The sequence below is a fragment of the Dasypus novemcinctus genome, chromosome 16, assembly GCF_030445035.2.
Source record: "Dasypus novemcinctus isolate mDasNov1 chromosome 16, mDasNov1.1.hap2, whole genome shotgun sequence".
Taxonomy (NCBI): Eukaryota; Metazoa; Chordata; class Mammalia; order Cingulata; family Dasypodidae; genus Dasypus; species Dasypus novemcinctus.
In genome coordinates, this window is record NC_080688.1 from 39,763,924 (window position 1) to 39,788,268 (window position 24,345).

The window sequence follows — 24,345 nt, forward strand, 5'->3', positions numbered from 1 at the left end:
AGTTTTACTTTACATTTTACATTTGGTTATAAATGTGTAAACTTTTCCAGTTCATAGATCAAATGTTCAGATTCTCCTGATTCAGTCCAGACTCTTCACTGGTTATGAGCAGACTCTATGTATTAGCCGGGTGCAGTGGATGTGCCACAATGATGGAAGAGTTTGTTGATGTGGGAAGGGTGGCGTGGGTAGGGTGGGGGGTATATGGGGACCTCATTTTTTTTAATGTAACATTTAAAAGAAAATAAAGAAGAAAAAAAATAGAAAAGAGCAGACTCTAGAGTAAGGCTGCCTTTAGGGCCAAACCCTGACTTTGGTATTTACTAGCTGTGTGACCCTGGGTGGTCACTTGAACTCTCTGTGCCTCAGTTAGCTTATGTGACAAATAGACATATTAATTGCATATACTGCATAGGGTAGGGAATAAATGAGTCAATATACGTAAAGTGCACAAAACAATGCCTATAAAAAGGCTATATGCTTTTTAAATTTTTCTAGGTAAGATAATTTATAGATTATTGCTGTTTTAAATCAGGGGTAAAAGAACACAAGACACTTGTGGTACCTAAAACTAGTGGACAGGGACTATCCCTCCAACTCAAAACCATAAAGATAGATGCTGAATAATAAAAAAAATAATACACAGCAGAGACTGAAAAGATGAAATCCGTAGAAATGCTAGAAATGACAAGAAAGCCCAAGGCTGATACAACAGGTGCGTACGCCAGGAAAGAGGTAGACAACAGAGGGAACACAAGCCCAGGCGATGCAGCGCTGATGTTTCCAAGCACATGAGGGAGGATAGGCAGCTTTGGCCTCACAAGGCCAAGGGTAAGGCTGTGTGACGGGGCTAGAGTCTGAATGAAAGCAGGGATGGAAACACTCTCAATTCAGGGAAACAGTGAGAAAGGGTGTTTTAGGCCTATTGTTCTGGGTGGGAACCAAGAGAAAGAGATCCTGAGCCTATGCCAAACCTATGAAACCCAAAGTTAAAACCCTTAGCCCAGAGCCAGAGAAACCTGTACAGCCTCCAGAGAAACAGGCAAAAACCATTCCGTAGGGACACTTCCGCAACCCAGGAGGCAGGGGGAAAAAAACAAGCTCCACTGAAGAAAAACGTTCAATAAACAATTACAATCCATCATGAGGGATATTCACCAAGAAAAGAAACAAAAGAATTAGCTCCACAACTTGAAATAAAAGAACATTCTGAAAAAGGTACGAAATTTATATGTTTAGAGTTATCAGAGACACATGTAATATGAAAAAATAAAGTTTAGAAAACAGAGGTGATTACAGCACAACTCTGTGATGAAAATGGGAGCCACTGAGTACACACCTGGAATGTATTTTACAAAACCTGTGACTGTATAATGCAGGGAATCCTGTGGTTAGAGGATGGAAGATGGAATGTGGTTAACAGGACAAATATGAGAACGTTCTTTCAATGAAGACAAATATATAATACTAATACAGGGTGTTAATAATCAGATGGGTTGGGGGAAAATACACCAAATGCAAGATATGGACTATAGTTAGTAGTAATATTTTGACAATGCTCTTTCATAGTTTAAAACAAATGTTTCACAACAATGCAAGATGTTGAGGGTGGGGTGATGTAGGGGAGTTTTGTATGATGATATGCATGTTTGTTTTGTAAATTCACAATTTTTCCCATACCCTTTTGTTTACATATGTTCATGTATGAATGATATACTTCAATAAATTGTTTTTGAAATGGAAAAAGAAAAAGAGGGTTAATGAGCCAAACAGACACAACTGAAGAAGTAACTGAAACTAGAAAAGAAATCTGAGGAAATTACTCAGACTGTAAGACAGAGAAACAGAAATGGAATGAGAAAGTAAGAGATGACGGATAAAATAAGAAGGTTCAACACATGCCTATTAGGAGTTTGGAAGAAGAGAATAGAAAGAATGAAGAAAAAACAAAATTTGAAGAGAAAATGGCTAAGAACTTTTCTAAATTGTAGAAACACATGAATAAATCCTCAAATTAAAGAACAGTGTCTTAAGCAGATACATAACAACAAAATCCAAATCTAGAGACATGAAACTGCAGAACATCATAGACAAAATGGAAATCTTTGAAGCAACAAGGAAAAAAAAAAAAAGATTATGAAAGAATCATGATTAGAATATCAGAAGCCAGAAGAAGTTCAAATCACATCTTCAAATGCTAATGGACGATATCTATAACCCAGAAAAGTAAAAGGCTTTGCAGATGCAAAGTCAGTATGCATTTAGTAAAATGCAATAAAGTGGATGAGTTAAAATTGGCATGTAAATAATAATACTGTTTTTTGGAAAAAAAGTTACAGTATCAATAGGTTCAAAATTGTTAACTTATTTTCACCTACTAATCTTACTTCTAAGAAGTCTAAGGTAACAAAGTGATGTAATCAAATATCAACATTATTTATAGTTAATCTAAGGGCAAATTTAGGGATATATAGAAGAATGTATTGACTATATGCCCTTTGGGAAGTCTTCCAAAAAGTTTTACTAGTTTGAGTGATTTTGTTTTTGCAACCAGGCTTTTCTTAAAGATTAAATAGTAGAGACTTCAATGCTGCATTCTCTGAACTTTGAATTATGTGTTGCCAATACCAGATATACTTTGACATTATCCAAACAGAATTTAAGGTCCACTCACAAAACTTGGTGTTTCAACAGAGGACATTTCCAACCAAAGACATGGTGTTTGGTCATAAACAAAATAGGTTTATAGGGATCAATGTGAGAGAATAATTGGAAATAAATCTGAAAAATCAGGTTATGATAAATGCAAAGCTTAAGACTTTGCATTTCATTCTATAGCTTCTATATGCAAGAAGCCATAAAAGACTTTTCAAAAGGAAAAAAAAAAAACTTTTCCTAACAGAAAAGTACCTTTAGAAAAATGATCTGGCAACAATAATGCAGTATTTCAGAGAATATGACTTAGAAGACTTCATTAACGTCTTCTTATTCAGTCCTCCCAAGGATGGAAGGGGGTAGGGAGCAGGGGGCACCAGGAGGCAGGGGGACTCCAGGGTAGGTGGCTGCAGTTATCTGGATTTGAGGAGATACAGAATTGAGCTTGTATGGTAAAAGCGGGAGTAAGAAGGAAGGGATCTGGGACTTAAAGTTAATGAGATTTTGTACCAAAATTTAAGACAACAATTACAACCACAAGATCCAGAGTCTGTCCATACACATTGTAGTTTTTCACCTTGAGACCTCATCGGCAAACTAGGCGGGCAGTTTGCAGCAACACATGTACCTATCAGTTTTCTTTTATAAAACACATGGCATAAGATTATTCTGAACAATTCCCTGACATTAAAGCAAACTCAGCTATCTTCAGCTCTCTAATTCCTTTCATGAAATCATCGTAACTCTCTCTACTTACTACTATTTATATAAAATGCAGTTTTATTGTGATCTATTAACTTTAATTTTCAAAAGTGTTAAATTTTTTAAAAATGCAGTTTATCCACACTGATCTTTCAGAAGATAATGTGCATAACTTTGTGGAATGAGCCCATTAAATTTTATTGTGGATATATGAAATCGGTTTTTCAATTCTTAGTCAATTATCTCAGTTTCCCAATGGCATTGTCCAAAATGAAATATCTGTATTGTGGTTATCAAATATGATACATCTCTTAAAGCACAAATGACGTAATGTTGATTTCATATCAGTTCTTCTGAATTGGATTAATAATCTGCTCAATCACTATTATAAAGACAAATGCTATCATCATCAGAGAAGATAATCTGAACCAAAAGAAGTAATTAAAGGTTTAACACACACATACACAAACACAATTTGGTTCAATCAATTCTGATTCAATTTCTTGCTTTGGTCCAGGTTAAATAAATTAATCTTATGTTTCATCTCACTCTGGATCTTTTCTAAATCTTTTCAATATTGTTAGTATCTCTTCTGGCTTTTAAGGGTTCTTTGTGAAGATGGTGTTTTAAGAGTCCATTGATGAGATGGCTGCATAGTTGTGAAGATACTAAATACCACTGAAATGAACTCTTTAAAGGGAGTTTCATGTTAGGTAAATTATATTTTAAAAAGGTGTCATTAAAAAAAAACAGTTCCATTGAGAATAAGGAGTGCTAAGTAACACAATATTCCAGACTGCAATTAATAATCAAAATGACTTAACTATTGTCCTGTCCAAAGCTTTCTCTGCTGATTAGGAAAGGGATGACCACAGTACATGTGGACAGTGAATATTTATGCTCAGTTGACTCTAATGTTAACATTTCTTCACATTCCCTGAGCATGTATAAACATATATTAGGAGTACGCTAAGGGAAACTAGCTCATAATTAAATTAATAGCTAATCATAAACTCACAGACCACTAAACCAATTATATTTTAGTGGAGTTGTTTATGTTCACATCATGGCAAAAGTCTAAAGCAATATTAAATCTACAGTCTAAGAAAGGTGATATCTTTTTAATTTACAAAGTAATAAAAAAACTTTCAATTCTTAAGTTTGAATTTTAGAGTATTATAATCTTCTCTGGATAATTTATACCAAATGGAGAATGAAAATATAAAAAGTTACTGATGGAAAGTAGATTAACAATTTAATAGAAAGACAAGTTCCTATATATTTTCATAGAATCTTAAAAGGCTCAGACCTGGAAACAACCAACCCCTTTCATTTTATAGGTGGGGAAACTGAGGTTCAGAGAAGTTAAAGGTACTGTTCAAAGTAACAGCTAGGAAGTGGTAGCAGGGCAAGGATTCAAACCAGGATGGTCTGACTCCAAAACCCAAGTCTTCTGCATTTATAAGCAGAATTTTCATTAAGTAGCTAAAAGGAATTTACATCCCAAAATATTAACATAAATTTTTTTTTCCTTAAAAGAATAAAAACATTATTAACCCCTAAGCAAGCATCCTCAGTGAGTAGAAATTTTAAATAGCTCTTTTAAATTTTCAAAATATTTTTATCAAATACCATTCTAAATTCAAAAACAAAAATTAAAGTGTAAAAGCAGACAAAACTACAGTGTGTCAATACCTATGATAATGGGTTGTATTAAACAGTGGTTTTTGTTGTTGTTTGTTTGTTTGTTTTACCTTTAGCCATGTCACACTCCTTAATCATTTTGAGAAAGTTGGAAATTTCTCTATCTAGTTTCTCTTGGCATGCCTGTGCTTTCTGGGGGGGGGAAACACAAAGAAGAGAAAATTACAAAAGAATAAAGGATTTTCACATATACTTGATTGTTTCTATCAAAACTCTTAGCTCACAGGTTGATACACTATAGTAGTTGAGACATATTCCCAACAAAAAGGAAAAACATGAGAGAAAACTTCCTTAGAAACTGAATATAACGTTTAGGTAAACAAATACAGTTTAATAAAAATAAATCTAAATTGTAAATACATTCAACATCTGTGGCAGAGATATCACACAGTTCCATTAGTTAGTCCTACTTTTGCTTTATATCATTCGTATATCTGAGGAGTTAGATTTCTCTGGTTAACACTTTTAGTAGGCAAGATTAATTTCATCAAGAAATTATAAAATGCATTCCTTAAGAATATATTATAAAAACTGGTTTTCTTTAAAAAATAAATAATTAAAGCAAGAACAGTAACAGAAACAGATGGTCCCAACATTTGGAAACCACAAAGGGATCTCGGTTCAGCAGGGTAAGTACACGCAGCCCCCGCATAATCACACCAATAAGGACATTTTCATAGCAAGTCAAAGCCTATGAAAACGAGGTAAAAGACAATGAGAGAAATCGACCCTCCTTGTCATTTCAAAGTTTGACATATTTAGATCCCTAAAAGCAAAAACATAAAATCAGTTTCATGGCATGAGTTGCATTCCATCTTACTGCAGATCTGGAAGTCCAAAATGAAAAATCAGATACATTCATTTACTATATCATATGAACAGTGTCATTTTGAAGTTAGTTTTATTTATGAGTTTCTTTTAAAGAGGTGGAAAGAATAAGCAATGAAATTATATTTGTAAATTTGGATGGTTATAGCAATAGAAAATATTTCATTCTGAGAACCTTGACCTTATTACTATTAGAATCACATTGCTGTAGGCAGAGGAATATATTTAGCCTTATGAGGCTCCCCTCCTTTGTATGCCTCATCTCCACTGGCCCATCTCTAAACATTCTGCTCCACCAAAATTAGACATACTGTAGCTCAATGTGCCAAAGTGCACAGGAAAGCCCCGTTTTCTCCTTTTTCATCTTATAAATGTTTGAGGGCTAATGAAGCTCTGCTCAACCACAATAGAATTATTCATGGTGCCACATTAGTGACAGGCAATTTCTCTTTAAAATCTGTTACCCTCTTTATTTTGAGAACTCCAACAATGTAAAAATATGATTTACTTTTTTTTTGGCAAGGGAGAATCCCTATACTACATAATGTAAAATGCCACAGGAAGGGAAATGGAATGCTTGATAATTTTTTAAGACATATCCTGCAGAGGTTCAAGGCAAGGAAAAATTTAATCTGAAGGCTCTAAACACATGCACTGCAACCAAATGTATCACTCATTATTTATTAATAGAAATGCATCACTTCTGCTATATACATATTTAATACTCCTGCCCATTTGAAATTCAACACTCCTCTTTTCTCTTTTCCCTTCTATGGTGAAAATTAGCTGGGCATATAAAACACTGGCTTCATTTTCTGACTTTAAATGTGCCATAAATATTGATAATTCCTGAGGTTATATTCACAGACAGGAAATACTCTCCATAGCATTGTCTTTAAATACTTGGATCACATTGACCTTCCCTTAGTATATTTATCTGTCAGTTACTAAAATAAGCTTCTTAAGAGATGATTTACTTGTTTTAAAAGGTATGAAAGAGAACAGCTGGAGAAGATGCAATTTACACATACTGTTCTATAGTTGGGTACAACGTGTTTTCTAAACAATTTACTGCCATATATTTGATACTAAAAATAGAAAGAGGATATTAATAAAACATAATATATTCTCCAGTTTGCTATAATTTCCCCATAGTGGATACTGGCTATACTATGAAAACCTACAAGTCTATTCATGAAGATGAATGACTATCAGTTCTTGGCAGGACCCAGCATGATGTCTCATTCTTGACTTCTATGCTGTTCATGTTAAGTCAGGGCTCTTTTTTAAGCTTTTCATTTTTATTAAAATATTCTACATAAATGGGATCCCACTATAAACAACATTCTAATACCAAGTTAGACAGTATCTTAAACCCAAATTATGTGGACAAAGCCCACATAAGCTCCTGCTCCTCCCCCTGTCCGCCCAGGATTCCAGTGCTTGGTTCCCTTCAGTTTGGGTTGATGTTGAGCTACCTAATGATCCCTGACCTTCAGGGCAGCTCGGAAATGGGTATGGAGGGGGTGGATGGCTAGAGAGCAAGGGATGGCGTAGGAGAAAGATGATCTACATTTGGTTAATTTAGAGCAAAAGCAGATTGTCTATCAACAGATGATGGCTAAACAAACTGGGGCTCACCCATACAAAGGAATAATACTCAGAAATAAAAAGGCACAAACTAGCGATATACACAAACACACACACACACTACAGTGAGTAAAGAAGCCAGACACACAAAGGTACATAGTCCATGATTCCACTTACATGAAATTCTAGAGCAGGCACTCTGCTCTGCAACAACAGAAAGCAGATCAATGGTTGCCTGATACGGAGGTGTACGGCAGTGCCTGGGAAGCGGAACACTGGAACTTTTTGGGGTGACAGAAATGTTCTATATCATGATAGGAAAGGTGGTTTCCACAGGGTATATGTTTGTCAAAACACATCAAATTGAAAATGCATTCACTTTATTCAGTGAAAATTATACATCAATAATGTTTTAAACTTTTAAAACACCAAACTGTAGAAACCTGGTAACTTTCCTCTGCAGAAAATAGCCAGTATGGAGAATACAGGTCTCCCAGAGCTCATCTCCAAGTCTTCCTAACTCAGACGAACCAACTTCAAAGGTAACCCTGCACTCCACCATCCCTGAGTCTAAGGCAGCCCCAGCCCATAGAGCACTTATTCTTTCTTGGCACCTGCTTTGTAATTTTTCTTAATGTTTTACTTTGAAATAGGTATTTAACAAAGTAAAAAAGTAATAAAAAATGAAGCAAGTGACTACGGAGACAAGTAATTTTCCCTTGCATACCAATCTTAGATACTCTCTTTCAAATATGCCTTCCCCAGCCCCAAAGCAACAAATACTAAGAATTTCCCTGCTTTTGTTCCCACCAAGTAGTATAGCACATCATGTGCAACTTTATACTTTATCTTTTTTGCTTAACTATATATCTTAAATATATCAATACATATAAATCTGTCTCTTTCTTATGGATGTATTAATATTTATGTATCCAGTCTACTTATGTACAGACATCTTTCTGCACGTTTTAATTAGGAATCATTTACTGTTAAATCTGGAAAGTTTTATATTACTTTCTCATTTGGGTAAAATTTATCATCAACTACTCACTATTTCTAACAGAGATACATCAGATCCTATAGAATCAAAGACATACTCAACAAATAAAATCCTCACCTTACCAGAAACACCCAAAGTTTTCAACAGTCTAAACTAGCGCTGTCCAATAGAATTTTCTACAATGTGGAAATGCTCTAAATCTGCTCTGTCCAATATGAAAGCCACCAGCCACATGTGGCTATTGAGTACTTAAAGTGTGGCTTGTTAAAATGAGTAACTATATTTTATTTTAGTCTTTAAATGTAATCAGCCACATGTGGCTATCATATTGGACAGTGCAGGTCTATACGGTGGTTGAATTTCTCTTCCAATTTTTATTTCTGAAAGAATACTTTCAGTTTGCCATTAAGGCAACACCATGAGGTCAAATCTCTATAAACTTGTGCTACACTTTTTCTCCCTGGAGGTCAAACCTCAAAACAGTGGCTAACAGAGATCCAAGAGAACATTTTAAGGTTTTCAAGGCCCTCATTGTGGAGAGGCAAAATGAGACCACAAACCATACAACATCATTTTTTTTTCCAATATGGACATACATTTTTTTCCATTTCTTACAGGTCTATCTACTTAATCTGGAAGCATCTAGAGAAAACAGTGTGAGTTCTGATGTTAATTCAGATTGTTTAAGAGAACCCCAGGCCTAAAGTTCCTGATTTTCTTTAGAATATCTATAGGCATTTAGAATAGATGTGTTCTACAAACTGCCTCCAGAATTTCCCTGCTACTTAGACACCCAAGGATCAAAGACACCCTGGAGCCAGACTACTGCAAGCCACAATTCAATATACTTCAAAATTCACCTCAGATTTTACCTATTTTGAACCAGCTTCAGAAGCTGAAATTAAGTCAAGATTCACAGAGTTATTCTTCAAATTCTGTTGGACACAGATATGTCCATAACCTGCAAAACCTAAGAGTGCTCAAACTGGCTGAAATTATCGTGTTGACTTCAGGTGCTATAAAACCTAAAAGGCAAAAAGTTCATGGTCTTCAAGTTAACGTATACATACTATTCTAATAAGGAATAAAATGAAAAAGAGTTGAGATCAATAATCTCAAAATGTTGAAAGTTAAGCTAAAGGAGAAACCTTTCTTCAAGGAAGTTTAATGGTATTAAAGTTATGTTTTTATTTTAGCAGTAGCAACCATTAGAAAGGTCTTAAGGGAAGTGGATTTGGCTCAATGGATAGCACGTCCGCCTACCACATGGGAGGTCCAGGACCCGTGTGGTGAGCTGGCCCACGCACAGTGCTGATGCATCAAGGAGTGCTGTGCCACGCAGGGGTGTCCCCCCTGTAGGGGAGCCCCACACACAAGAAGTGCACTCCATAAGGAGAGCCGCCCAGTGCGAAAAAGTGCAGCCTTCCCAGGGTGGCGCCGCACACACACAGAGCTGACACAACAAGATGACACAACAAAAAGAGACACAGATTCCCAGTGCTGCTCAAAAGGATAAAAGCGGTCACAGAGGATAACGCAGTGAATGGACAGAGAGTAGACAACGGGGGGGGGGGGGGGAGGGGGGGGCAGGGGGAGGGGAGAGAAATAAAATAAAAATAAATAAATCTTAAAAAAAAAAAATGGTCTTATATTATCATATTCCTGAAAAAGATATAGATGTTTTGTAAGTCTTTCCAGGTCAAACAAGGTAAGATTTTTTTTCCTCTAGACATTAAAACATTTTTCATAGTTTTATTTTTTACTTTATATAAAATATATACTTTAGCCATATATATTTAAACCTCCTCTATTTACCTAAATAATTTTAATGTTAATTAGATGCTCTAATAGTTGTCAGCTTTGCCAAGTCCACTGATCTGAAAATTATCTTTATGGTTGTCACAGTACACAGAATTTAAAATAGGAGTTGGGGATGGACTTGGCCCAGTGGTTAGGGCGTCTGTCTACCATATGGGAGGTCCGCAGTTCAAAACCCAGGCTTCCTTGACCAGTGAGGAGCTGGCCCATGCACAGTGCTGATGCGTGCAGGAGTGCCCTGCCATGCAGGGGTGCCCCAGCGTAGGGGAGCCCCATGCACAAAGAGTGTGCCCCATATAGAGAGCCACCCTGCCCAAAAGAAAGTGCAGTCTGCCGAGGAGTGGTGCCGCACACACGGAGAGCTGACACACAAGATGACGCAACAAAAAGAGACACAGATTCCCAGTGCCACTGGAAAGGATAGAAGCAATCACAGAAGAACACACAGCAAAGGGACACACAGAGCAGACAACCAGGGACAGGAAGGGGAGAGAAATAAATAAAAATAAATTAAAAAAAATAAAATATAGATGGAGTACTGGTAAAGTAATTGTCAAGAAATTGAGGGAAGTGTCTTCAACAAAACATGGAAGAACTCAAATACTTTCATGTTCCATCATAAATTACGATTAAAGATTCAGAGTCAAAATCTCTTCCTATATAAGTTTATAGAAACTTAACTCAATAAAACCCTTTTAACAAACTTAACTTCATTAAAGTTGCTGATTTAGAAATAGTCAAATCCTACAACTAATTTATTTAATTGTAAGAGAGGATTCAATTTAGCGGGCAAATACACATGCTCTGGCATAATTTGGCTTGAAACGCATTGTCCCTTCATAGTTCTAATTCTTCCAAACATATTTCCCATTCTTTTATACACAAAATGGACTTAAAATGTACAGCCATAAAACTGACACCAAAAAAAAAAAAAACCTATTCCATTTCACTTAATATGCTGATATTTCTCTACAGATAAGGCATTGATGTCACTTCAAATGAGGGGTTCTCGGGAAGCGGACTTGGCCCAGTGGATAGGGCGTCCGCCTACCACATGGGAGGTCCGCAGTTCAAACCCCGGGCCTCCTTGACCCATGTGCAGTGCTGATGCGTGCAAGGAGTGCCGTGCCACACAGAGGTGTCCCCTGTGTAGGGGAGCCCCATGCGCAAGGAGTGCACCCCATAAGGAGAGCTGCCCAGCGCGAAAGAAAGAGCAGCCTGCCCAGGAATGGTGCCGCACACACGGAGAGCTGACACAACAAGATGACCAAAAGAAATACAGATTCCCGTGCCGCTGACAACAACAGAAGCGGACAAGAACACGCAGCAAATAGACACAGAGAACAGACAACTGGGTGGGGGGGGAGAGAGAAATAAATAAAATAAATCTTTAAAAAAAAAAAAAAAAAAAGAGGGTTTCTCCATTCATTATTGACGCTTCACCTTACCTCAAAGCAATGAAGTTACAGATAACAAGCGGTTTTAAAAGAAACTACTGACCAGGAAAGTTATCACTATGGTTGCATTATTTAAACTCTGAAATATGCTGTGAAGTCATAAAGGGCAGTAAGTCAAGCAATGCATGCTCCCCCTACTGGCAGCAGTTTTCAAATAGAATGACCATCTGATTACAGCAATCAAAAATGTTAATATATAAAGATACATATAAGCACTTACTCATATTTTTAGAGCACAGAGACATTTGATAGTATTACCATGACAAACACAAATACCAATAGAATATAACTACTCATTATAAAAAGCAATATTATTTTCATTTTTACCAGAAACCTTAATTTTTAAAAACCTGACAATTAAAAAAAACAAAATAAAATCTTGGTAAAACCTGAGTGACAGATTTAGCTACAGACCATGCTTTCCTACTTACCCCTAAGGATTCCTTCAAGTCTACAGCAGAAACTGTACCCTCCTCCTCATCATCAGTCAGCTGGTCCTGGGAACAGTAGTGAGTACTATAAGCAGAATGCTCTTCTATTGCTTCTAGCCATTCCTGCAATAATCCAAGGATATGAATAAAAATGAAGAAGTATTTTCACTCGAGAGAGAGAATATGACAACAGTTGAGTAGCATAAAATTTACATGGAGAAATAAAGGTAACCACCAATGAAATAATGATCCCTAAAATAAGGCGTGTCTAGATAAAAAAAAATTTCCTATACATAAAAAATAAAGTTGTCCATAAGTTTACACATTCATTAATAGTAATACTCATATACATCATGGAAATTAAATAATGAGCAAGGAATTTTACACTTTAAACTCAAAGATTCCACACCACTAAGTTATTATATAATTATGGATCCTGATAAACGATTGTACTAACTTATAATCAAATTATAAGCATAAGAAACTAGACTATGTTAATACAAACAACAACTGCCATGATGATTTAACTTTCACCATGTTTTTGAAAAAAGCAGTAATATCCTAAAAGGACAGTGACAACGCTTGGCCCAAAAATACATGTCTTGTTTCTTCCTCATTTTCTTAAAGCATTACTCAAGGTCAAACCTTACCATTTTTAGAAATGATGAGACAGCAAAGGTCACGAATTGGACTATTTAGGGTTCTCTGAGGGCCAAAGCTAGCCACTTTGGGAGGCAGACATTTTTAACTATTCACATGATTTACATAAGGTGCTCAGAGATGTACTGACCACATGCAAGAAATGTCTCATGATGATGGAGAAGGTTGTTGTTATGGGAGGAGTGGGGTGAGGGAGGTGGGAGGTATATAGGGACCTCATATTTTTTTAATGTAACGCTAAAAAAAATAAAGACAAAAAAATAAATAAATAAATAAAAAATAAAATGAGATTTGTCTACAAGCACTGCTTTGATTTAAAAGAATATGGATTCTCCGGTGCATTGCTACAGCATGAATCTGTCAAGTGAATCCCAATTTTCTGGCTTACGGCTACTGTTCAGTCTCGCACAGAAAAAGGCAGAGTCTACATTGTAATAAGCATCAAACACCTGGATTGTAGTCCAGGTTCAGTCACTCTCAAGCTGTAGGGCCTTGGGAAATCACTGCAAGCTTACCATCTTCAGTTTCTCACCTATGAATTAGGGACAGACTAAAAATCATTTAGACTTTTTTTTTAAAATACCAATAAGGACTCTTTGAGTTCACAGAATCAAAAGGAAAAAAATTATAAACAGAAGATTCCTTCAGGTAAATTCTGATAAATAGCTAATTCATAAGTCACATTTCCAGAGCTTCATATAATTGTCCCCATTAAAATAGTATAATTAGCAAGATTTTAGATGTTAATATTAAACCAATTTTATGTTGTTCATGTTTTTTTTATGTTAAGTTTTATGAAAAATAATTTACCTCTCTTGACTGTTGAAGGCTATTCTTAGGAACCCTGAAGCCATGAATAGTGTCATCAAAGCATTTAATAAAGAAGAGGCAGCTATCAGTGGATTTTACCTTGAAATTAGAGAAATAAGACAACATTTACTAACAAAATATCTGTACATAAACCCAAAAGCATTAAATATGACTTAACAAAACCCAACTGAACAACTTTTTAAAATACTGAGAGAAATCAGAAGAAAAATTGCAGTGGAAATATCAAAGGCGTTGTGGGTGATCAATGTCAAATCTGGCTTTCTCACTCTTAGTAATGCAAAGTACTGACAATCTGTTAGGTTTTACAGTTATCCTTTCTATTAAATAGAACGGAGTATGCACTTTAGCTGTAAAGTCCTTTAAATGCCACAGCTTCAATTTCTTATACACACACCACTCTCCTAAGGTTCTGATTGTACCGAGTGTAGAAAAATGTTTGAGCTGAGAGAGGATGAATAAGTGGTAGATAAAGTTGATAAGGAAAGGGGGAAAGGGAAAGAAGAAGAATCAGAGATAATTATGTGGTTTCTGAAATATAAATTTGAGAAAAGAGAGGACTTAAGAATGGAAAAAGACTTTTGCTTCAAAATCCTACCAGATAACTCCTTCCTACAAAACAAGTGCAAAACCTGGACCACCCCACCCTACCCCCTCAAAAAAAAACCTACCTAAAGGAACTGGAATATGAACTAATTTGATGGACAATGGGGAAAGGAAAGGAGGAACTATACAGACAAGTTCCCATCCGGAAGGCACAGGCCTGGAGCTAAGAGTTATCTACAGCAGTAAAGACACACCTGGAAAAACCTAGTCTTTCTATGTTAGGGAATTAGAAAAGTGAATCTGGGAAGCCATAAAGATTTAAGAGAAAAGGGGAATCCACAAAGGAAAGAGCTAGAGAGAAGATCTCCCAAATCTGTTTACTCCCAGTTCTAACTAGCCCATTAATGACACATGCACAGAAAAGACCCAAAGCACCTCATATAAACACGATATGAAACCACAGCTGTCACCCAAGAAACAGAATATGCAATCCAAACCCAAGCAAGAAAATGATTTTCTAAAATAAAGGAAAAGACATTTATCAGCTGTAATTTACAAGTCATAATATTAAGGATATAATCCAAAATTACCTGCCATGTAAAAGAACAAGAAAGTAAAACACATTCTTAAAAGAAAAGAATCTAATTAAAAGGGAAAAATTGTCAAAATGGACAAAAGAGACTGAACAACATGCCATCAACAAAAGACAAGAGACATAATAGAGACTGGCTGCGAGTAAATTGTAGAAAAAGAGATATTATGCAAACAACAAGCATGAGAAGCCCAGAGTGTTTATATTAATATCAGGCAAAATAGATTTCAAAACAAAATGCATTACAAGAGATAGAGGGCTGCTTCATAATGATAGAAGGATCAATTCACCAGAACTAAAACAATCATAAATATGTATGTGATAAATACATGAAACAAAAATTGACAGAATCAAAGGGAGAAATAATTCCACATATATAACTGGAGATCGTAACAATCCTCTCTCAACAGCTAAGCTAGATGAGCTACAATAAGTAGCCAAAAATCAGCAAAGACATAGAAGATCTGAATAATACTATGAACCAAAATTTTACCCAACAAGAGCAGAATATACATTCTTGTCAAGTACAGCTATACATTTACCAGGATACATAGAGCCAAACAAGGCTCAGTGAAGTGAAGACAGAAACCATATTAAATACGTTCAAAAACAAAAAGAATTAAACGAGAGATCAAAAACACTAGATAACCAGGGAAACACAAATATTTGGAAATTAAACACCTTCTAAATATTTATTGTTTCAAAGAGGAAATCACAAGAGAAATGAAAAAATATTTTGACCTGAATGATACTAAAAATACAACATATCAAAATTAGTGGGATGCAGCTAAACCAATGCTTAAAAGGAAAATTATGGTGCTAAATTACTGTATTATAAAAATATGTACTTGTCTGAAATCAGTAATCTAAGCATCAACCTTGAAATTACAAAAGAGAATGAACTAAACTCAAAGCAAGAAGTTATAAAAGAACAAAAATAGTAGAAAGAGAAAGGGGTCATCTGTGGATAAAATGTCAATTTAAAGGAAGCTAGAAAATAATCTAGGGTGTATATAACAGTGATTTTGGTGGTGGATGAAGACCATGGTTAACAGCATAAATATAAGAATGTTTTTCTTTTACGAAGTGTTAAGAATATGGTAATATGTGGGAAAATTACAACTAATATAACTTACAGATGAAAGTTAACAGTAATATTGTCATATTTTTGCATCAATGGCAAAGAAGATATTATATCAATTTTAAGGGACAACAATGAGGAGTATTAGAGGGTATGGGATGTTTCCTTTGGAGTAATGAAAACATCCTAAAAGACTGAGGTGATGACAATGTAACTGTGATGAAAACGAAAGTCACTGAATATACAATCTGAATGAACTGTAAAATGAATGGGGTTATATAACACAGGAAATCTGGTGGTGGAAGATGTATTGTGGTTAATAGGACAAATGTAAGAATATTATCTCATGAAGGAAAACAAATACATAATACTAATACAAGGTATTAATAATTGGATAGATTGGGGGAAAATGTAAGATATAGGCTATATTTAGTAATAATACTTTGACACTGCTCTTTCATAGTTTGTAACAGATGTTTCACAACAATGCTAAGTGTTGGTGGTCAGATGATTTACAGGAGCCCTGTATGATGATATGCATGCTTGTTTTGTATGTTCAAAACTTTTACTATACACTTATTATTTATGTATGTTCACATATGAATGATATATTACAAAAAGGTTTCATTTAAAAAATTGTAGAAAGAAAAAGAAGTTCAATTTCTATATACAAAGCGAAAAGTGAGAAAATGAAAAATCTTTAAAGTCCATTTATAGGGGCTACAAATAATCAAATAAAACAGACAGGAATGAATTTAACCAAAACTTTATAAAACATGGTGAAAAGAAATGCCACTTCCTGATAAAAAATCTACAGGCTACCTTACTATTTACAGAATAGAGTCTATAGTCCATATTTTGTTGCTTAAGACCTCCACAATCTACTCTCAAATAACTTGCCAATCTAATTTCCCATAATATCACCAGTATTCTTTTCTCTACTGCACTGGCCCACTTGGAACACACCCTGCACTTATTACAGATTATCATTTCTGCTGGAAATATACTTTTCATATCCTCCCATCAAAACTCCAGTCTAAGAATAAGTGATACCAAAGACAGAACAGCTGAAATTGAAGATGAAAGGAGAGAGAGAAAAACCAATGGAAAAAATTGAGCACCGGCTCAGGGAGTTGAATGACAACATAAAACTCAAAAACATACATGTCATGAGCAGTCAAGAAGGAGAAGGGAAAAGGAGTAGAAAGAGTATCTCAGGAAACAATAGCTGAAAACTTCCCAACTCTCACGAAAAAAATGAACTTATATGTCCAAGATGTACAGCATACACCAATCAGAATAAATCCAAATTGTCTACTCCAAATCAGGATGTCAAATGTCAAAGATAAACAGATAATTCTGAGAGCAGCAAGGGAGAAGCAAACCATCATATACAAGGGACACCCAGTAAGATTTAGTGCAGATATTTCATCATGGACGCAAGAAGTCAGTGGTATGATACAATTAGGACACTGAACAAGAAAAACTGCCAGCTGAGAATTCTTTATCCAGGAAAACTGTCCTTCAAACATGAAGGTGAATATAAAATATTCACAAACAAACAAAAACTAAGAGAGTTCATAAAAAAGAATCTACCTTTGCAGGAAATATTAAAGGAAGCCTTAGAGCCTAAAAGAAAAAGACCAGAAGAGAGAGGCTTAGAGGATAGTACAGAAGGAAGAACAGAAACCATAACCAAAAGAGTAAAGAAACAGATAAAAATATGACATTATAAAAACCAAAGAATAAAATGAAGTAAATAATGCCTTTATAGTAATATCACTGAATGTGAATGAATTAAACTCCATAATCAAAAGATACAGGCTGACAGAATGGATAAAAACACATGAGGCATACACAGTCTGCTTACAAGAGTCTCACCTTAGACATAGGGATACAAACTAGCTGAAAGTGAAAGGCTGGGAAAAGATACTCCACACAAATAGTAACCAAAAAAGAGCAGGGGTAGCTATACAAATATTGGACAAAAGAGACTTTAAACGCAAAAAAGTTTTAAGAGACACAGAAGGCCGTTATATATTAATAAAAGGGACAATCCACCAGAAATAAATAACAGTAATAAATGTCTATGTACCTAACCAGGGTGCCCCAAAATACATGAGGCAAAACTGAAGGGAAAAATCTCCTTATTAGTTGTCCTAGGTAAGTCCATGAACTGAAGGACCAAAGATTTAAGTTTCTGGGGTATATATTTATCAAGTATAGTGTTAACTATAGGTTCAAATAAAAAGGGCAGAAGAGCCATGTGTAGAGAACTTATAAATGAGTCTAACTCTGTTATACTGGGGAGCATAAATTCCAAAATAAGGTCTACTGATGGTGCAGAATTCCTGAGCTATCTGCCCTGCTTATATATCTGGATATCTCTAGAGCCATCAGGAGTCCCACTATTTTAGGCACTATTTATTACTGTGACAGTCAATGAGATCCTGCTGAGACATGCATAAGCGTAACCTCCAGAGTGTTCTCCCAACTCACTTTATTTCATTTGCCATAAAAGTTACTTAAAACTCACAAAAACTCGTTTATATTTAATATTTCCCCCTTCTGGTCAACTTTTTCCCCCCAAATGCATTGCTAGTTAATGCTTGATAATAATCCCTCGGTGCCAGGGAGGTTCATCCCTGGGAGTCATGTCCCACACTGAGGGGAGGGTAGTGCACTTATATGCTGAGTTTGGCTTAGAGAGAAGCAACATTTGAGCAACAAGGAGGCTTTCAGGCAGTATATAATATTAGGATAAGTTTCAATTTCACAAGAAAAGGTTCATAAATACAATCATCAATATCAAGCGCCTGGCATGAAGGTGGTCTGTCCTTCCTTCACTAGACATTGCCCTTTCACTCAGAGGATTACTGCTGTCCTATTAGAGAATGTAGCAGAACTCCCCAGGATGGGAATTCAATATCCTTTTGGTTATTGTGTGGACCTCCGAGACAATGTTCCATGAACACTGAACATATATTTTTTTCTAATGATTCAAGGATTTAAGTCATACACGTAGAACATCCTGCTAATTTCATTAGCAAAAGATCAGTGTAAAAACACTCCACAATTCTGCAACTGTCAATTTAAAAATTTTTGTTCCAGTGGTTCAATGGTCCAATGCTGTATTCCTCCAGTGTGTAAGATGTACAGAACACTGCTAGCACTAGCGCCAAGTTTATCGAACCTCAGTGACCCCAAGGAACATTCTTAAGAAAAGCAACAGGGGATGCATGTGTCCATAAAGGTGAAGTAAAAGGTAGGGTATTAGTCAGGGTCAGTCAGCTGGCAAGACAGTGATGTTAGGAAGGGTCAGAGTTTAAGAACATCTTAATATTTTTAAAACCGTAAAGCTGTAACACATGATTTTTACACCTGGTTACAAAGGAAAGCACATATCAGCTGTGAATAAAGTAACATGAAAACAGAATTGCCCTTTTACTAATCTAGAAAACAAAAAAATTTTAATGGGTTATCAGAAAGATTTTATAATACAAGGTGGCATAGTGCTCATTAAGAAAGTGCTGTGTACGAAAAGCACTTTCTAAAATCAAGTTACCAACTCTGGGAATTAAACTCCCCATTTTGGGAGGGATGGCAGGTGCAAGAGAAAGGAAAAGCTTAAGAAAAACACTCACTGATAATATCGACCTTTCTTCATAATCTACCGCTTTTGACAGAAATTAACTTTTTACAAATTGTACCCATGACACTTTCAGTTTATTTATTCTGAGCACAATGTCGTGTAAATTAAATTAATCTCCACTTCAAGTTCTGTCAAAACACTGTCTTCATCCTTTGATCACATCAAACATGGCACACACTCCAGCCTGGCACACCCACTACAGAGAGTGGAACACTTCATTAGTGTTCAAAACAGATTTCTGTTCAAAATCTCAGCATAAGCTAATTAAACTAACTAAAAAAATTTCACTTAAAAATCAAAAAGATTGATCCAGAGAGTTGAGCTGTTATACCGTACAATGTTATGTAACGGGCATAGACTGATAAATTATTGGACACATTAAATGGCAGCATTTCACTAAAGAGGCTGTGCTTTGAGGAGTTACACATCTGAAGACCAGTTAGAAAGTATCATCTGCATTTCCTGTTATCAGAAGCTACAGTCTTCTTGAAGACAAATGTCTTTAAAACAGTTAGTGCTTAAATGTTCACAGCACAACTTAGTTCTAAGGGTATTCTCGCAACTCTTAATCTTAGCAAGAATAGGGACTTTTGAAAAATAAGTCTTTAAGAAGGTTTGTCATTTAAGGCTAAATTTTAATAGGACGTGAAACAAAACCTTGAAATTACTGATTGGTTCAAAAGGGTCTTATGGAAAACTAACCTGTAAAAAAAAACTTGGTATCAAATGAGAAGGCTCCATCATTTCTAAGCAAAGCGTACAAAGGTTCCAAATGGGACAGAGTAGGGAGCAGGGGGCTCTGACATCTACAGCAGCAGGCATTTTCTCTTCCTCTTCTTGACAGGGGGTGAGCAGAGAACTGTTCTGATAGCGTCATCCAACACTGTCTGGAGGCCCCACTGTGTAAGCGCCAAGCACTCCATGTACCTTAGAGCACCAATCAGCTGTAAGGTGGTCAGCTTCTCCTTCTATTTCTCGATAGTGTCTTTTGTCATCCCTAAGATCAAGTTTAGTTCCCACTAGGATAACGGGTGTGTTGGGACAATGGTGTCACATCTCAGGGTAACACTTTGCAAGGACACCTTCAAATGATGCAGGATTCAAGAGGGAAAACCAAATTAAGAAGACATCTGGGGAAGCGGACTTGGCCCAGTGGTTAGGGCATCCACCTACCACATGGGAGGTCCACAGTTCAAACCCCGGGCCTCCTTGTCCCGTGTGGAGCTGGCCCATGTGCAGTGCTGATGCGTGCAAGGAGTGCCCTGCCATGCAGGGGTGTCCCCCGCATAGGGGAGCCCAACGCGCAAGGAGTGCGCCCCATAAGGAGAGCCGCCCAGCACAAAGAAAGTGCAGCCTGCCCAGGAATGGCGCCGCATACATGGAGAGTTGACACAACAAGTTGACAAAACAAGAGACAGAAGAAGAAAAACATAATGAGAGATACAACAAAGGAGGGAATGGCAGAGGCTCAAGCGATTAGGCACCTTCCTCCCACATCAGAGGTTCTGAGTTCAGTTCCCAGTGCCTCCTAAAGAAACAAGGAAGATGAATAGACACAGCAAGTGCAAACAACAAAGGGGTAGGAAGAAATAAATAAAATAAATCTTTAAAAAAAAAAAGACTTTATTAAGAAGGTGAAAAGGTAGCCTACTCAAAGGGAGAAAATTTTTGGAACCACATATCCAATAAGGATTTTACCTCCATGTTATATAAAAAGATCATAAACCTAATGATAGAAAGACAAGTAACCAATTAAAAAATTGGCAAAAGACTTGGACATTTTTTCAAAGAGGAAATGCAAATAGCCAAAAGCACATGAAAAGATGCTCAACATCACTAGCTATTATGGAAATGTAGATCAAAGCTACAATTAAATATCATTTCAGGCCTTACAGAACAGTCATGATTAAAAAAAATTTTTTTTAATCTACAAGTGCTGCACAGGATGCAGAGAAATTGGAACATTCCTTCACTGCTGGGAATGCAGAATGGTGCAGCCTCTGTGGAAGACAGTTTGGCAGTTCCTCAGGAAGCTAAATATACAAATGCCATATAAGCAAGCAATCCCACTACTAGGAATATATTCAGAAGAACTGAAAGCAAGGACATCTGCACAACAATGTTCATAGTGGCATTATTCACAATTGTCAAATTACGGAAACAACCCAAGTGTCCATCAGCTGATGAATGGATAAAGAAAATGTGGCATATATATACACAATGGAACACAATTCAGCTGTAAGAAGAAATGAAGTCAGGATGCATATGACAACATGGATGAACCTTGAGGACATTATGTTGAGTGAAATAAGTCAGACACAAAAGGACAAACGTGTATGGTCTCACTAATATGAATTAAACACAATGAGTAAATTCATGGAATTAAACTATAGAGTATAGGTTACTAGCAGAAAGAATGTGCGTTGAGAAAGGGGAGCTGATGCTGAATGGATGTATAACGTTTAATAAATGTATGAAAATGGAGAGTCAATGGTAACATACAGGGAGTATAACACTGCTGATTTATAAATGTGAATGTGGCTGAAAGGGGTTGTCTATGGAGGTTAATGTCAATTGAATGAAAACTAGAGGATAATCTAGTGATTTTAGTGGTGGATAACGATTATGGTTAACAGTACAAAACAGGAATGTTCTCCATTAGAAGGTGTTAAGAATATGGAGATACATGGGGAAAACATAACATAACATATAAAATGTAGTTAACAGTAATATTGTAATTTTTTTTTACAGCAATGATAAAAAAGGTACTATATCAATACTAAGGACCAGTAATGGGGGCTTTAAGGGGATATAGGATTTTTCTTTCTGAGTAACGAAAAAATTCTGAAATGGACTCTGTGATGAAACTGAGAGCCACTGAGTATACACTTTGGATTATTGTACAAGGCAGGGAACTCTATAACACAGCAAACTAACAGTACAAATATGAGAACAGCCTCTCATGAACTATAACAAATATACATACTAATATATGGTGTTAATAATAGGATGGTGGGAAGCGGATTTGGCCCAACAGATAGGGCATCTGCCTACCACATGGGAGGTCCATGGTTCAAACCCAGGGCCTCCTGACCTGTGTGATGAGCTGGCCCACGTGCAGTGCTGATACACGCAAGGAGTGCCCTGCCAAGCAAGGGTGTCCCTGTGTAGGGGAGCCCCATGTGCAAGGAGTGTGCCCCGTAAGGAGAGCTGCCCAGCGCAAAAAAAAGTGCAGGCTGCCCAAGAGTGGGGCCGCACACATGGAGAGCTGACACAGCAAGATGACACAGATTCCCAGTGCTGCTGACAAAAATACAAGCAGACAGAAGAACACATAGTGAATGGACACAGAGAACAAGCAACTGGGGATGGAGGAGAAGGGAAGAGAAATAAATAAAAAATAAATCTAAAAAAAAAAAAGCCTGAGTTTAAAAAATTATAATAATAATAGGATGATTTGTGGGAAAAATACATCAAAATAAGCTATGGACTATAGGTCACAGTAATATAATGATGATGTAGTTTCATCATCTATAACAAATGTGTTGTAACAATGCAAGGTGTTGATGGTGGGGAGATGAATGGGAGTCCTATATGGTATGCATGATTGTTCTTTCAAAATTTGAAATAACAAAACAAGTTGATACTATATTTTCTCTCAAAAACTTTTCAATTTTGGAAATAAAATATATACAAATGCTTTCTACACCACTCCACAGAGCAAGTTATACAAATGATTTGGAGCAGTTGCTTGCAGAACTAATTTTACACTTTGAGCAAAGAATATGCAACTCATCTTACCGTGCATACTGCTTGAGTCAGGTGTTTGCATCCCTGGCGGTAAATATTATGCACTGCATCAGGCCTTCAAAACAAATATCAAATTTTTAAGACAAAAGGAAAAGAGGTAAGTGAAACATTTTAATCTTTCAAAATTGAGACACTGAAATGTAATAAGGATCATAACACTTACTGTTTCCTATACCATGAAAGGACTCCATGTTCTAACACTACCCAGAACAATCTCCAGCCGAAAAATCTAGAACTCTAAGGGAAATAACAAATTATTTTCCAAGAAGACAACTCTAGGAACAAATACTAGATTGACAAAAAGCAAATAAGTTACGACAGTTATATCTGAGTCTTTCATCTCAGCTACTAAATATTAAAAATTGCTCAAACTAGTGGAACAGATGTAGTTCAGTGGTTGAATGGCTGCTCTGCAAGTATGAGGTCCTGGGTTCAATTCCCAGTACCTCCTAAGAAAAAAAAAGATGAAACAAGACCTTAGGTGCTAGATGCAGTAACAAAAACATAACACTACAGGAAGAAATGCCAACAGGTAAGATCGACCATGAATGCAGTCTGTAATACTCACAAGAGTATTCAGGGATATTTATGATAGCATACCAGTTGTGGTCCTCAAAGTCCACTTATTTTATACAAAATAAACATGCATGTAGATAAATACACTGAGGCAGTGCTTGCAAATGCAACAGAAATTTTGTGCTCCAAAATGGTTAATACAAGGAAATAAATGAACTCCAAAATATGTAGAAATTTTTAGAACCAGTGGGATTTTTTATGCTCTGTGTCAATTCAAATACTAATTTCCTCATAGGTCTTTTATGGTTCAATGTTGATAACAAAAAAATAATACTGTAATTCTATGATTAAGGGAGGGAAAAAAACTCATTTTTCTTCCCACTCTATTCCCTACAAACTTGGTCACCTGAAAGCAGTAGCCTATCTATACAAAAGAATGGAACTGCTACACCCAACGGAGGCCTAGTGAAGTCTA

General features: G+C 36.2%; 1 protein-coding gene across 2 annotated transcripts in view; it reads right to left on the minus strand.

Moving 5' to 3' along the window:
• Window positions 1-24,345, minus strand: part of OSBPL1A (oxysterol binding protein like 1A) — a 238,509-nt gene that overhangs the window by 148,887 nt on the left and 65,277 nt on the right. The window contains exons 10-14 of one of the 2 annotated variants that reach the window (XM_058277558.1): window positions 23,518-23,591; window positions 23,346-23,409; window positions 13,656-13,754; window positions 12,186-12,308; window positions 5,112-5,193 (exon numbers count right to left, since the gene is read on the minus strand). In XM_058277558.1, the coding sequence (XP_058133541.1) occupies window positions 5,112-5,193; window positions 12,186-12,308; window positions 13,656-13,754; window positions 23,346-23,409; window positions 23,518-23,591 (442 nt within the window). The remainder of the gene's footprint in view (window positions 1-5,111; window positions 5,194-12,185; window positions 12,309-13,655; window positions 13,755-23,345; window positions 23,410-23,517; window positions 23,592-24,345) is intronic. The other variant, XM_058277559.2, reaches the window with a different exon arrangement.